Here is a 16,201-nt window from a genome sequence, read left to right on the forward strand (position 1 = left end):
AAATTAAATTACTCTAAATAATTTACCTTATCCAGTATGGATATATTAAAACATTTCACAAATATTAGTGAGTATGGTGGGTTGTCCCTTGTCATTCTTCAAATATTTCAGTTTAAGCAAGAATTTTTGAATTTGTTTCCCCAATCTTGCTTTGAGTGACCATTTAGCTCATGTGAAAAATCCAGGATATACTACACTTGTAAAAATTATTTCATATTCCTTGAAATTCTATAGGTGTCTTTCTAAGACCAAAGACCCTCCAGTTTGGTTCAAATATAGCATTTGGTGAAATATGCTTTTAGATTACTGAAGAAATCTAAAGTAACAGTTGGAAAGCCTTGGAAGAAACAGGAAGGGAACTCTGTAAAGCTCTTTAGAGCTGATTGCAGTTATAATTCAGGGGATGGAGGCACCCTTTAAAATTTTTAAAGGAATTTTAGAGGGGTTTACTTAAAATGCTGGACTTAGTAAAGGGTGACCGTAGCTTGAGAGGCATGGCATCCTACTGTCACGTCAGCTGAAATCTATCTGACCACAGTGATACACAAACGTTACCATATGGACCACCAGTTGAGGCTCTTTTGTCTTGCCAAGCCGAACAAAGGAACTTTACAAAATGCAATTTGGAAAGGGAGAAAAAAAAGGAGAGGTAGTATTGAACAGATGTGTACAATATGCATGCAATAGTGTGCTAAACCTCCATGAACCAATATGCCATTATTATTAAAGGGTGTCTGGTTTCTAATTAAAAAATAATAATCACCTGTCTACTCCTGATCTGCAGAACCAATTTAAGGGGCTAAAAATGGGGGGAAGTTTTCCTCTGCCTCATCTGGCAGTCCTCTTCACATTGAGGTGCTAATCCTCTCTCCACCTCCAGCTGCCTTTCATGAGCCTTTCCCCACGTATCTTACGTCGTCTTGGTGGATGCCTGCTAATCTCCCCCATTCTTGTACACCTGGAGCTTTCCTGGACACCTCCCCTTTTATTGTTGCTTCAAAAGGTCTGTCCGGAAGGTTGCTCTAGCACTGAAGACAAGCTTGTGTGGTATAAAAAGGGGCTGGGGTTGCAGCTGAAACCTTGCAGATGTTAAGAGGAAGAAAGGGAGAGAGAGAGACTGAGAGAGGAAGAGAGGGAGAGCAGAGGGAGAACTCTCATTGCAGCAACAGGTAAGTAATGCTCTTGCCTTGGCTGCGCTTTAATTCTTCAGATACTGGTCCCGTAAGTTTCTGTCTGAAAGGATGGCAAGGCTTGCTTTATTCATTTTCTTCCAAGTGTAGGTGAAGAAGCATTGCCTTTAAAGTTCTGCAGCGCAGATCCCCGCTGATAAACATCAAGAAAGGAAAAACTCAGACCAGGGCACGGCAGGAGGTAGCTTTAAAGGCAATGAAGCAAGTCGCTGTCCATGGCATGTCCCCTTTCTAAGTTTCTGTCATGTTGCAGATAACTTTTACAAGGGATCTGATCCACTTTTATTTGCACCTTTCCCAGCCAACCGAATAAGTGGTAGGTAAGAGCTTATTTCACATGCATAGTTTTGCTTGCTGTTTTTGCAGACAGCATCACTTCTCTGTTTAATTGTTCAGGAGTTCTGCCTTCATAGACAGTTATGAATGCAATATCCCAAGTGGGCTGAATAGTTAGAATTAAATAGGGCAGCAATTAAAGCCTTCTGAGAAATAGAACTTTGTGGTTATATAACTCCTCAAGAATAAAATCCATTTGTGTCTTTTTATTAGAGCTTTGCCTTACACATCCATCCTTCTAGCTTCAAATCTATATTCAAGAATGTATGGGATGACAGTTCTTCTAAAATAGAATTAGTTTTTAATAGACTAAAACTATTTTAGTCTATTAACTTTTTAATCTAACAATTTTTTTTAAAAAAAGCTTGCTTTTTGCAACTAGGAGAAATAACAGTTTTATTTTTCTATGAGGAAATAGTTATCCTCTAAAACACATGTGGAGGAAAATATGAGAATGTAAGATATCTTAAAGGGGATCTAATTCACTGAAAGAAGAGAATGCACATTTTTGACACTGATGATGAGTAATTCTTCCATGGAGCTGTTATGCAAATCAAAAGCAGTTCCATTATTTAGGAAATAAAAAAACCAATTTTGTTATTACGTGGAGGAGATGTACTGTATGAGATCCTTGCATGTAAGAGCCTGAATGTGGTAACATTATGGTAGTAGTATGGGAGGAAGAGGGAAATTCAATCTGTAGCAGGTTTCACTTGAAATTTGGTGTTTCCTAACCATTCTTCTCCTAAATACCATGGATCCAATCTCCTGCAGAATTTTTCTGTACAAGTCTCACAGAAATCAATGAGAACTGCCTAAGGAGGCTATTGAAGTCCAATATAGGACCTATTCATTTTAACGTGACTTGTACTAAAAACATCCTTGAGGAATCATGTCCTTGGATCCAATGAACCTTCTTCGCTTCACAGCAGTCTTGGTCCCCCATCTGTGGCCTTTTCTCTTGTTCTATTGCAGTTTCATCATGGAAGAGGAATGTACTAAGTCTGACTGTGTGGAATACTTGGCAAACTCTCCACTTTAAAAATATTTTATTAAATTTATATGCCACCCATCTTGTTGAAGCAACTATAACCTTCTATGCACATTTCAGTTGTTTTTACTCCCTTCTTATTTTCTGCTTTTTGTGTTCTTATTCATTTTTTTAATCATAAAGTCTCCAGTTGGTATCTTCAACTGCCAAGATGCTTAGGTCTCATGAATGAAGGTGAATATATGTGTCCCAGGATAATGTTGCAGGATCCAATCTGAGTTGGTCATCGGGACCAGAGGGTTAGTCTTCCAAGCTTTCAAACTCATGCTGGAGTCCATCCTCAGGGAACATCTCTTTCACTAGAATGTGTTCTGGTGAAAACACATTCTGGTGAGAACATTTTCCAGTGAGAGACAAATTCCCTGAGGATGGGCTTCAGCACAAGTCTGAAAACTCGGAAGACTAAACCTCTGGTCCTTCATGCTTAGGTTTATCTCATCTTTTAACTGGCATGCTGGTATTGCAATATTAATCTTCTAGATGGACTAGCAAACTAACTTGGCAGTAGAATGATAGACATCCCTGGACAGCAGCCTAGTCATTTTCTGTTCGGAGCCACATGGATCCATGAAAGTTTCAGCAGACCTTGAAATAACAGAGGGGGAAAGTTGAAATGTAAATTTTGAAATGAGAGAGGGGAAAAAACCAAAACCATTTCTTCCCCTGCAACATATGTGTTTATTTATAGGAACATTCTTGAAAATACCTGCTAAGAATAATGACACAGTATTGCCCAACATCTGGAAGAGATTTATAATAATTTTGATGTTTCAAATGTGCATAGAAAATAGGCTTATTTGTGCATAGAGGGTGGAGGTAGAATAGTATAAATAATCCAATGAACGTCTTAGCCTACCACTAAAGAAGTTTAGCTTCACTCCTTTTTAGTTTTGTAATACATTTCATTCCTGTATTTCTGTGGGATTAGCAGCTGTAACTAAGCATGGTTTACTGCGGGTTTGGGTACTGGACATAGTTATAACATCATAAACCATAGTAATAGTTAATTTCAGCCATTGGGACTCAGGGTTTTTGGATAAAATAACATATTCAGTGGTCTTTTTTGTCATGAAGGTTGCACCTCTATTCATGGCAAATACATAAAGAATAATCTAGGAAAGCCATTAGCACCACCACCTCTGGCTAGTTTAACACATAATTACTTTAAGGAATGGTTTATATTAACAATGGCGTATTGAACAAATCACAATAGGCTGTGTTCCCATATTTTCAGTGGTTTCCAAATATGGTGGCTAAATTTGTACAACAGGATAAGGCAAAAGCAAATCAACTTTATTAGGGTTTGCCATATATAGCCTGTGTGAGAGAAGTTAAGCAAATTAGTGGGAAAATATGTTAGAGAAAAGGGAATATGCATATCTCTGCAGGTGCCAACATCTAATGCTCAAATTGTCTAGCATTTAAAGCAGTGGTCCTCTGCCTTTTAGGACAAATACAGTAAGCAAATCTGGAATTTCGATAGCAGGTGATAGACATTGTTACAAAAATGATGTCATGGTGGATATGGTTAACTCTTTTACAATATTTAAACAAAGAACAGGGCTGTTGATTCTGAACGGTTTATTTTCTTTTCCCAAGAATGTCCCCAGGTCTATGTGAGTCCAAAGACATTAATGGGAATGCATTATGGTTGAGACTGGATGTTAGTTTTGCAGCCTGCAAGCTCCTATTCTTACTTAAAATAAATAGGCAGGTACCAAAAAATGTGCCAAAGGATTTTGCTACTCTAGGTGGGAGTTAAAATTTGGGAGAGATTTCTGAAGAGATACTTACTCCTAGAATCGTTGGAAAAATATGTTTGATGGCAATTTAGTATTATTCATCAGTAATGCAGATAGAAGAAATGAAGTAAACCAAGACTAGGTAGTGAGCTTAGGATAAATCTGGACCAAAACCTTTGACAGCTCATGCACCCCATCATTTCATGCTATTTGTAACCCATATTTTGTTTTCCTTCCATTCAATTGTGTCTGATTCTTCCAGACTGCCTGGACAGGTCCCTGCACTTTCATTGGCAAGGCTTTTCAGAAGTGGCTTGGCATTGCTTCCTTCCTAGGGCTGAGAGAAAGTGACTGATCCAAGGTCACCCCAACTGGATTTGTGTCTAAGGTGGGATGAGGATTCACAGTCTCACAGTTTCTAGCCTGATGCTATAACTGCTACATCAAACTGGCTCTCTATAATCTATATTGCTTTGCTTTCTTTGGTGGCCAATATTTTTATCTCAGCAGGAACAGTCTTCTTCCTCTGAAGATGCTGAACTCCCAGTGGAGAAGTCTTTGGGCCATCATGGGACTTCTGCTCATCCATTCAGTGGCAGGAGTGCATAGCCTCTGTTGGGACAACAGTTGGTGTTGGGACATGGACACGGAAGTGAAGATGATGGTAAGTGGACGGTTTACCTAGGTCCATCTTTTTCTTAGATGGCTGTATTTGGGAGAGAAGGCACAGAACTTAGACCATCCAATGAAATGGTTGTGAATTAAGTTCAGGTAAACTCAAGGAAATGCCTTATAATGTTTGTATGGAATTCGTTACCCAACATTATGGGTGATAGTCACTTTCTTATATGGGGATTAAATAGAGATTATTGTCCTTGATGCTCTCTGAGCTTGGCTGTTGTCTTGAAAACAACTGATGATGTCTGCAAGAAAATAACCAAGTTCAGAGAGAACCAAGGACCCCTCATTTCAAACCTGAGCTACAAATATTTTCCTTTATTGATAGAAATTATTCATATTGATGAAGGCATTGTATATAATCTGTGATTAACTTTTTGATCATAAGAAGCCTACCTGTGTCTATTTCACAGGACCTTCTAAAGTCCCGAATGACCTAAATCAGAGTATTTATAACAAAAGTCCGCAACCAGAGTCCCAAGCTTACATGTAGTCCCTCCAAAGGGTGGGATATAGTCCTCAAAAAATTCTCCAGAAGCAACTTGGAATGCTTAATGTGACAAAAGGAGGGAACTATTATATACTTTGGGAGAATTCATAATTTAATTACAGTAAATTTTATGTATGTTTGTATGTATGCTAATTTTTAAAAAAAAGCCCAATGGCAACTGATTGTGGCCACATTACATAATTAAAATCAAATAATATTTTTTAAATCATGCATTAACTAAAGACTGGTCTAGGCTTTCACAGCCACTATCTATAGTGCAATGTTGAGCTTCAGAGCTTAGTAGCTGTGGTTGAGACAATAAATCTCCTGATATTTTGTCAGCAACTATGGCTGGCATCTTGAGAGTATCTACTCTTGATCCCAACCTTAGTACATTTCCTTAGCATTTCCTTTTGTCTTCACTCATTCCATCTCTAAAAATGTGGTAAAATTAGGAAATATGATGATGTAGTGTATTTGTTTGAAAAGATCCTTAGCAGCGCAAGCAAGCTTTTTGCAGTCAGAGACCACATTAAATGTCAGTCTGTCTATCTGCCTATCATCTATCACCATCTATCATCTATCCTCCTCCTCCTCCTCCTCCTCCTCCGTCTATTTATTTCTCCTCTCTCCCCCCCTCTCTTTCTCTCTCTTCCTCCCCCCCCCATGGGGGTCTTAAAGTGATGTGATATTTCATTAGAGGAGAGGGAATACATTTTCCATCTCTTGTTTTTGTTTCATTTGCTTTTTTCATTTGAGGCAAAATGGTAAGCTGTGCTGAAGTTTAATCCATCTGTTTTACCCCATTCTTCCAGAAATCAATGAATTGCCTTTGAATCATCTTTGTAGAGGGGAATGTAGTCCATGGGCTCAGATGGTATAATCCAGCTATAGAAGGAAACCCATGGATGTAAGGGACTATGGAAGGAGAGTGTACCAGGAGCAAGCTAAGCTGAGTTACCCACTGAAAGGAAACTTAATTTCCCTTTTGTAGTATCTTTGATCTTTTTTTTCCAGACCACCAGTCTTTCCATTTCTTAAGCTTTTATAATGCATTTTAAAATTAAAGCCAAAAAAACTCTGAAATAATCACTTTTTTTCAGTTCTATGTCAGTATGCACAGCAGAGCCATATCTTGGCATGTCTTCTAGAGCTCATGGAGAAGTCAACCAATGAATGTCAATAATTTTTGGTTGCTGATAACTGAACCCTGCCTCCTGAACCTAAACAAATCAGTTGGAAGTCCCTCATCTACTACTAAAAAAAAAAAATTGCTCTTCCACGACATCATTGTGTATATTTGGTGGTTTGCAAATAAATAAATAAATAAATAAATAAACAAACAAACAAACAAACAAACAAACAAACAAACAAACAAACAAACAAACAAACAAACAAACAAACAAACAAACAAGAGAGACTGGTAGAAATGCTGGGAAGGGAAGGGAACCCTCATGTTCAGCCTGAAAACCTCAAGGGGCATTCCAAATGTTAGCAGAATGGTGGCAAAATCTTTCCAAATGGCAGCTCCTGGGCAGCATGTGGTGGTAGGCAGTGCCAAACAATACACACACAAACACCAGGACATTGGAAACTGATTGCTGAAACGGCATCTGACTTAGTTTCACATGGAAATGAAATAGTTAAACACTGAGCATGGAAAAAGGAGATATGTGATGAGAATAACTTCCAGTAGAAAACAGAACTCTGACCTGGGTTATAGAAAGACTGAACTTCTTGATGTAGTAGCAAAGCCAGTAATTTTGTAGATTTGAAATATCGAAATAACTATTCCTTGCTGGAGAAAATAGTGGGGGCATGAGGCATTTATAATGGATTAGAGGTGGGAGGGCTTCAGTAATGTGGAAATTGCTGGTAAGTCTGGCTTCTAAAAGGGATGTCTGGAAGCCCAGGATGTTCACGGAAGAGAAAAGGATCTCATTCCGAATGTTCTTGAAGAAGGAAAGGCAGGATGTACATCCAATGAATATGTGAAGCATTGACAGGAGTAATTTTGTCTTGCTATCCAACTTCGTTTATGATCTCAAATCATTTATCTCACCTAGTCTAGGATTCAATTTCCAACAATGGATGAAAATTCGTAAGTGGGAAATTGAAACCAAAAAAATGTTCCTTATTTTTTTTTTGCCACCTTATCATCACCGAGAAAAGCAGTTTTTGCTTGTTCCTGTCCAAGTGAAACATGTAGGAAATTCTTTCAGTGGGAGGATGCAAAAGCAGATACATCAGGAGTGGTTTGACTGGCTAGGTGAGATTCAGCCAACTTTTTGAGGTACCAACTATTCTTAGATCAAAGCCTTCTCCCAAGTTGCTTCCTACTTTAAAGGAATACATAATCCATGCGCTAATAAGATTCTAAATATGATTGAATTAAATTTAAATAGCAACAGTTCAGCTTTAGAAAAACTTGCCTGCAAATTAAAAAAACACCTTGCAAAAAGCTGGCGAGTCTGACTCTCATTGCTGAGGCAGTAATCATGAGAAAACGAGAAAGGCAAATGAGCTCTAGGCTGAATTGAAACTTGTACAGTTGTTTTGAAATCAGTATCTCCCTGCCTGTCCTCCCCTGTTTCCATTGCAGGAGTGCCTCAGGGCTTGCAGAATGGGCGTCTCAAATGAGTCTCCAGTATATCCAGGAAATGGTCACATGCAGCCTCTCTCTGAAAATATTCAGAAGTACATCCACTGGAACAAATTTGGGAAGAATATCAGCAATGGCGGCAACTTAGGCAATAAAAGAAAGGACCTTTCCAGTGACTCCGGTGCAGATCTCTTCTCGACCTCTTCAGAAACCCAAGACAGCTGGGAAGGAGGAAGCCACCAAGAGTCCCGAGAAAAGCAAGAAGGCAAGAGGTCCTATGCAATGGAGCACTTCCGATGGGGGAAGCCAGTGGGCAGGAAAAGGCGACCCATCAAAGTCAATCCGAATGGGGTGGAAGAGGAATCGTCGGAGAGTTATCCTCAGGAATTCAGAAGAGACCTTTCCTGGGAGATGGAATACCCCGAACTTGACTCACCAGAGGAAAAGCAGAGCAGTGAAACCACTAAGGTGGACAAAGAAAAGCAGCTGAGAAAAATAAAAAATAATAATGCTGCCTACAAGATGCACCATTTTCGGTGGAACACCCCAGCCCTGTCCAAGAAGAAGCGCTATGGCGGCTTCATGACCTCAGAGCACAGTCACACTCCTCTAGTGACTCTTTTTAAGAATGCCATCATCAAAACTGCTTATAAGAAAGGCCAGTAAGGGTGAGGGAGATCAAGACCAACAGCACCCTTGCAGGGTAGCAATGGGGAAAAGGGTCTGGGCGCCTCACATATGAATTTCTCTGACATATCTCATGATAATATTATTAATGAATATCATTTATTTTCATTGTTCTTACTTATTAATATTAAATAAGAAACTCACTGCTTAGGAGACACTTTCACGTTTGCCTTCTGGTTTTGAATATACCAATAATTGGTGGGAGGCGTGGGTGACAGATGTTTAAGGTGACATCTGCCATGGTGTGTAAGTAAGCAGGAAGAAGAGCTAAAGGAGTAGTTATCTTTCAGAGGGACAGATTATTTTTATATTTTAAACCAGCTGTACAATACTGTAAATGAAAGGATTAAAGTTATAAAATACTACTACTAAGAATAACAATACATTTTTTGCAAGCTAACTAAGTGTCTGAGATTGTCTTTTGGTTACTTGGAGTCCAATCTTCATCATTTCAGAATCTTCTGCTTTGCAGCAGGCAGGGATGCAATGTTGAATGGCATCAACATTAAAAAAAAAGATCAATTAAGAAAAGGCTCATTTTTGGAGGGGGAAAGAGACTATATTTGGACCTGCCTTTGTGAGCTAATAGTTAGTCCTGAAGTGGGTAGACCAAAAAGCAGGCAAGGCCAAATCACTTTTACACACGTATCTCAAGGAAAATGGGTGCCACCTCTAAATATTTACCTTTCCTCTCTATGTACCACATTATATTGGCTACCAAATTTTGTTGGGGAACCATACTTTGAGTTTCAAGAGTACATCACTTGGCCACAATTTGACTGAAAATGAGGATGTGCCTGAGAACCAACCAAAAGATCTTCCACACAATACGTTTTGACCCCTCGGTCTCTCTCCAAAGCATTTTGATGGTGATTTGGATCTTGGCTCTAGTGGACAGTGGAACTCTTGAGAATAGACAGGGAATAGCCTGAGGTAATTGATGCTCCCTCCAGCTAACCAATGGAAGAGGACCCAAAAATCACCTCTGAGACTGTGCCCTGCCTCTTGAGTAATACTTGCTTTTAGAGTTAGAAAAAACCCTCACAAATCCCACGCTGTACAAAAAAAGTGTGTGTGTGTGTGTGTGAGAGAGAGAGAGAGAGAGGGGGGGGGAGGGAGGGGAAAAATTATTTGCTCTCCCCCCTGTGTTTGCAGTACCCGTGATTGTTTATTCTTCAACAATCTAAGCTGTCAGAGCAAAGAAAAACTGCTTGGCCATCAAAATGCCCCAAACTGGAAATCTAATATAATTCCATAGTTTTCAGCCAGATGCTTTTTCTAGTAGCAGCCAGCACTTCATAGATTAGGGCCATGGGGCAGTGGTGTGGGGGCTCAGGAATGGCATACTAGAGTTGAAGGGGTTGAGAGGTGGGGTGAGGCAAGGTTTCATTGTTTACCTAGCAGGGAAAATTTAGTCCAACAATGAAACTGGAATAACACTAACTAGAAGACTCAAAGGTGTTTGTTTTTTCTTCAAAAGACAGCTGGGCTGATTTTTTTCCTTGAGGAAAATTTTGAGTAACTAACTCCAAATATTTATTATGGCAAAATAGTTTTCTAGGCTGGTAGGTATCTGGGCATAAGATTTGGTGTAAGTGAATGCAAGGAACAGAAAGGAGCACACCAGGAAAACAAAATGCAACATATGAGACAGTTACATTAAATCTTTTGTATGCAGTGCTTTTTTTCTAAAAAAAAAAAAGGTGCCGGAACTCACACACATCATACAACCCGCCTTGCCTACCCTACAAGGTTCCATCCCAAAAAGGTGCCGGAACTCCGTTCTGGGCGTTCTATGAGAAAAAAAGCCCTGTTCGTATGGATAAACTAAGTAGTGTGGCCATTCATGAAGAATCATATTTTGTTTTCTTTTTCCTTCAATCTCATGCTTTAAATATTACGCTTTACTCTCTTAAAGATAGTGCAATCCAAATTGGCAACAGCATTTAACATTTATTTGAAAAGGGCACCCAGATATCTTTATTCAAAAATAAATAAACTCTGTACCTCATCTATAAATGACCTTTGGGAAGATCAACAGTAAAACAGCTTCAGCTAATACCTAATGCAATCTGTTCCCCCACATAAAATGCATATTGTGTATTTTAAATACCACAATTACAAACTATATGGTATTTCAAGTTTTCTTAGATCTAGCCATAAAAAAGAATGAAATATTATTTAACTTGGAAATGTTCTACCTGTTCCTAGTGCAGAGTCACATTTTATCTTGAAGCTGTGGACTATACCTGAACAAAGGGCTGGGAATTAAATATGTCTAAATATATAAATGCAATTTCAGTGGACAGTAGATTTCAATTATTTATTCAGCAGTATAAATTGTTCAATGGTTGAACTTCCCATTAAATATTTTGGTAAAATCAAAAGATTAATGTATATTCTAAGAGGGATTTACAATATTAATTCCTATTAGATATCTATACAAGAGATAAGTTAATGAGAAAAACGTTATTGCAGGATAAACCCCTTTGAATATCCTTGGCCAAACTGAGTTTATTACATGATGATGCCCATGCTAGATTTTCAACTATATCATTGAGCCTTAATTTTAAAATTTTATTTTTTGAACAAGTTTTTTTATGATTATTCCCCTTCTTGGGCCTTTTGGGAGAATGAATGTGTAACACTTCTGAAACCTTGACAAGTTTATGGCCCAGGTATACTAACTCTAAAAGCTACCAGGCATATTTGGTTATTTGTAAAAGGTTACATTTCATTTCTGAATCACATGAGAAATTATAGAATAACCCAAATTTGAAAATAGATGCTTTACTGGAATGCTTGGGCTAACCAAGGGATCAGTACCTTAGTTCACTTTATTTTAAAAACTTTTGAGGGACTGAGTATTGAATATGACTTATCTACAATATTCATTTGGCAATACATATAAATAAAGTATGTATTATGGAATCTTGGTTGTTTGATTGTTAATGTTTCATTAACCAACTAAGCAGTACCATCAGGGCGAGTGTGGGATTTGCTCTCTGTTTATACAGTATACAGTAGCTTGCTTAGCCAGTGTTGATGGGGGTGTGGTTTTCTCGACTGTGCCTAAATTAGTCTGGGAAACTGTAAGTATCCTAGACCAACACACACACACACACACACACACACAAACACACACTAGGGAATGCCTAGAAGTTTGGTATTCAGACAAATCATCTATCAACAAGCACATAAAACTAAGCCATATTTACACATCATTCAAGAGACAAAAAAAGCTAAAAACAAAACAAAAAGACCAGAACACGTCCTCTTCAGCAGCCAACACCCAGATAAAGCTGGGATTAATATCAGACAAACAAATAATCAAGCAACCCTACAATGAAGTAGCATACAGTAGTCCTTGCAGTGTCTGCTCTTGACCCGGCTTAACTCCAAGGGTTAATACACTCTGGTATATGAAGAGGTGAACTGGATGAGTTTACTAGCTGTTGTCAGTTTTCCAGGTGCAGTTGTGGCAAATAGTCACTCACATGCAAGTCTTCCACAGCCGACATGATGACAACTGCATTTTTTCCCAGCAGTTCCAAAGTTCCATAACAGCAACATATTTAAATCCTATTTCACTATTAACTGAATCACCACAGTATATCACTCAACTTTACAATTGTAAAAGGCTGATCCTGAAAACTGTTAAGGATAAGAAACATCTGGTCCTTTGGACGTTATGACATCCTTCACCATTGACCTGCTGGCTTAGGGTTGTAGGGAGCTGTAATTTAGCAGGAGTGTCTTTTATCATTTGGCTCCTTTCTAACCTGCTTGTTTATATGAGTTTTATGCTTAGCCTGCAGAAGAGCTATAGATGAAAGACTGCCACTGGTCCAGATTTTGTCTCCAGTCTACAACTACATCCTTTCCTTATACTTTAAAGGTAGGAGTTCCACAATCCCTGACCACTGGGCATGATGGCTGAGGCTGATGGCATTTGGAATTTATCTCAAACATGGCAAGCAGGCCACTTTTTCTTCTTTTTAAAATGGTCAATTAAAACCAGATGATTGAAGAAGCAGCTGGTATGTTGCCACAAATAGCACCATCTTCTATATGTTTTTTTCTACATGAGTTCTAACTCAGTAGAAACCTATGGGCTTTCTTAGTAAATAAAAATGATGGCTGTTTATAGCCTATCAGTCCAGGAAAAAAACATAAGGGTAAACTTGGCTGGTGTTCTGGAAAAATAGAGTGGAAGAGAGCCTTCTAGCAAATGATTGCTCTAAAATCTTAAGCAGAATAGAATATTTTTATAGGTGGCAACAGTCAAGAATTGAACTGGGAACTTGTGTATAGGCACTATTATTGAAGCCCATCATTACATTTTGCCACTAGCTCAATTCATAATTCTGTATTTGAAATTGAAATTGTAGGAATTCTGGCAAGTTTGTACCCAATTGCTCTGATGTTTCAGGCCAAGAAATAACTTTTCAAGGGATGGAAAATGTTTCCTAAGTATCTAAAAATTCACTTTTCTTAATCTCTTCGTCTCTTTGAGGGAATCTTCAGGCATTTAGTCATAGAATGAACAGAATGACATTATAATGTTAGGCAGACAGGCAGATTTACTGTGTGCAAATATCACAGCAGACAGATAGAATTTACTTGGATCAGGACTATACGGGTCTGCAGGAAAGAGCATGGCAACCAGTGAAATATGGATCATAATGTTTTGATGCAAATTCTGCCATCTTTACTTGTATGCAAAGTTGTAACACTAATATGAAAAGTCAGAGGTGTTGTGACATCATAATATACATTTCACAATTTTTGTGTAATCTTGGTTAGGAATACATTCCCGTGAACAGGACAATAATTCCTGGTCATATCCATCTTCTACTCCTTTGTAGAAACCACAAGGCCTGGAAAGAATATTTTTCTCCATATGGATGATCATCTTTGCAGCAAAAAACCCTCCTTTAGTTTCAAAAAGTTGCTATTTTTGCCACAGCTGAACATTTAATGAGCAGCACATTTCCTGCAGCTCCTCCCTGTAGTTTACTTTCTCTTTGTTCCTCCCAAACAATATGCGTCAATGTTTTCTTTTTCATTAGAGTGGAACAGTTTTCTGCACATTTTAAAAATTAGAGAAGGGCAATTTGAGGCCTCAGGATTGTGTGCAAGCCTTCAATCATGCTCCCCCCATTTAATAGCATGTGGAACTTCAACCAAGTCAGGATGGAGCCTACAACAGTACAACTAAAGTACCACTTGTTAAAAAGGATAATGGGTTTAAGAGAAGGAGCAGCGTGTCTATTATCATCTTGGTTTATTTAAACCTCTCCCTCACCTTGCTAAAAATCCTTCCTGCCATTATGAGGTTTAACACACAGGTTAATGAAGGAAGAGCATTAAATACTCTTAACATTGCCAAAAGAATGCACCTGAAAGCCTACCTATGTGGCATGGCCTTGTACCATCATGTTCTCCAAAAGATTAAGTACACACCCTGGCACCAAAAAGTGCCCTTCCTTTCATTAGAACATTTGAAAAGAAGAGTAAAATTTCAATTATGAGAAGGGAGAGGAGAGGAGACAAGAGGAAGAAAATCCAAGGGAATTACTCTGAAGAAGGAACCACACACATAACATAAATGAGACAAACCCACAGAGAATAAATTCATTTTATGTAATGGATTATCAACACTCGCTTTTACCAGAGAGAGAGAGATTCAATTCTTCAACACTATTAAAACAGCTTCTAGAAAAGGGAAGCAAAACAATTTGCCACCTTTTCCCACAGTCTATAAAAGGCTCTGGGGACGCACTTTGTGGCTTTTATCATGACTGAACACGGGTTGATCACGAAGAAGGAAGAGAAACCAAGTGAGTGGACTCTAAGGGAGGTGTCCAACCCTCTTGCTTGAAAGGGATGTTGAGTGGCTGCTTCCTGGCCCAGGGAGCTCCCTGTAGCTCACAAAGGCGCCATGATAGCATTCAGCATGGTTCTGGAGGATTTGTTGCTCAGCTTCGTCTTGGCATGCAGTCTGGCTCTCAGTAGACACACAGATCCGGGAACTTCATCTCATACACTGGGATGGAATGGTTCTGAGGCTGGCCATAAGCAGCTGTGATGGTTCCAGAAGGACTGGGAGGGGGTCTGCAATGGAGGGGGAACAGGAAGACAGGAAAACAAGCATGTAAGGACAGGAAGGTATAAGACATCTAAGAGAAAATGAAAATAGCAACTATCCCAAAAACTAAACTACAGAATGAGGTGGGAAACTTTGTTTCACCAACTGGAAAGGAAGAGCAAGAAGCAAGAGCAATACATCATTATTTGAGGAACTAGGAAAGCTTTCCTACCTCCCCATCCCATATAGATTATGAATCATACTAACATGTTGGTAAAGGGAAAAGTCTGAAAAGTTGGCTTCTTGGGGCTGTGATCTCTACAATGACAAACCTTTGGGCACCTAATGTTTCTTTGCAGAAGCTCGAGTATTTGGTGGAACCCATTGTTACTAGATGCTACAAACAGCCAATAAATAAATAAATAAATAAAAAATAGAGATTTTCCTTGAACCACCTAGCTGCTGTAGGATCCCATAAAAGGCAAGTGTTCTTTAGGAAGAAGCCAATTGGCTGAAGAGAATTCCTACAGAGGATCTAAAGCACCCTTACTTACTTCAGATCGATTCAGGTCCTTTATTGCCAATCTTGCTGTCTTGATGAACCACTATAATTGCTATTTCTGCTAGCAATCTGCTGCCTGGATATCCCTAAGGAGAAAGTTATGTCACCTTCCCTTACCGTATTGTGATCTCAAAAATCTGGTTGAGCTTGCTCTGTAGTAGAGTTGCCTGCAATAAGAATATCACATTGATTTTAAGTACTGCAAGTGGAAAGTCACTTTGTAATGAACACAAAGGGATTTTTCATAAGAGTTTGCATCAAATTCTATTTATTTTTTAATGACACTATAACAAAATCCTTTAAATTAAATTTACTACAATTCTCCCTCCCCAACCTAGAGTGGATCCCCTTTCATGGGTAGCTCTGCAATTCCAGTGGCACTAGCGATATCTTATTTCAGAGTAAGTAGAAGCACTTTGGAAAAATCTTTTATTTTATTCATCTTAGGCATTTTAATTTTGGGGATGATGGTGATTTAATTTATGACACCAGAATAACAATCCATTGTTATGATCAACATTTGGACAATTTAAAAAGTTGAAAATTAAACTATACTCATAGATCTTCCAGTTTGAAAATGGAATCCTGAGAACTGCAACTCAAACTGCCTGACCTGAGCACTTCAGACCCCATGAATAAGAAAATGTCTATTTAACCAACATCTTGATCTTAAAACTAATTTGATGAATAGAGGAAGTTGCTTACACCAAACCAGACTCTTAATGGCTTTGGGTAAGAATCTATCTGGAAAGGCAGCAGCTCTTTTGGGTGC

At 38.7% G+C, this 16,201-nt stretch overlaps 2 protein-coding genes across 4 annotated transcripts in view; one reads left to right on the top strand and one right to left on the bottom strand.

Annotated features, from left to right (window-relative positions):
- Positions 1–1,088: 1,088 nt before the first annotated feature.
- On the top strand, positions 1,089–9,139 carry POMC (proopiomelanocortin). Its single transcript, XM_015819997.1, has 3 exons — positions 1,089–1,169; positions 4,827–4,983; positions 8,090–9,139. The coding sequence occupies exons 2-3, from the start codon at positions 4,852–4,854 to the stop codon at positions 8,753–8,755; spliced, it is 798 nt and encodes a 265-aa protein (XP_015675483.1). The 5' UTR covers positions 1,089–1,169; positions 4,827–4,851; the 3' UTR covers positions 8,756–9,139.
- A 5,262-nt stretch (positions 9,140–14,401) lies between these two features.
- The window catches only part of EFR3B (EFR3 homolog B), a 59,050-nt gene continuing 57,250 nt past the window's right edge, over positions 14,402–16,201 (bottom strand). For all 3 annotated transcript variants that reach the window (XM_015819986.1, XM_029284860.1, XM_015819987.1), the window contains exons 20-21: positions 15,547–15,596; positions 14,402–14,893 (exon numbers count right to left, since the gene is read on the bottom strand). In XM_015819986.1, coding sequence (XP_015675472.1) covers positions 14,788–14,893; positions 15,547–15,596 — 156 coding nt within the window. In that variant the 3' untranslated portion in view covers positions 14,402–14,787. The remainder of the gene's footprint in view (positions 14,894–15,546; positions 15,597–16,201) is intronic.

This window comes from Protobothrops mucrosquamatus, unplaced genomic scaffold (assembly GCF_001527695.2).
Source record: "Protobothrops mucrosquamatus isolate PMUCROS unplaced genomic scaffold, P.Mucros_1.0 scaffold1038, whole genome shotgun sequence".
Classification (NCBI taxonomy): domain Eukaryota; kingdom Metazoa; phylum Chordata; class Lepidosauria; order Squamata; family Viperidae; genus Protobothrops; species Protobothrops mucrosquamatus.

Excerpts from the sequence above, each read along its gene's own strand:
- POMC (XM_015819997.1), top strand. The coding sequence starts at position 4,852 with ATGCTGAACTCCCAGTGGAGAAGTCTTTGGGCCATCATGGGACTTCTG. Across the intron at positions 4,984-8,089 it reads ACACGGAAGTGAAGATGATG|GAGTGCCTCAGGGCTTGCAG; the intron begins GTAAGTGGACGG and ends TTTCCATTGCAG.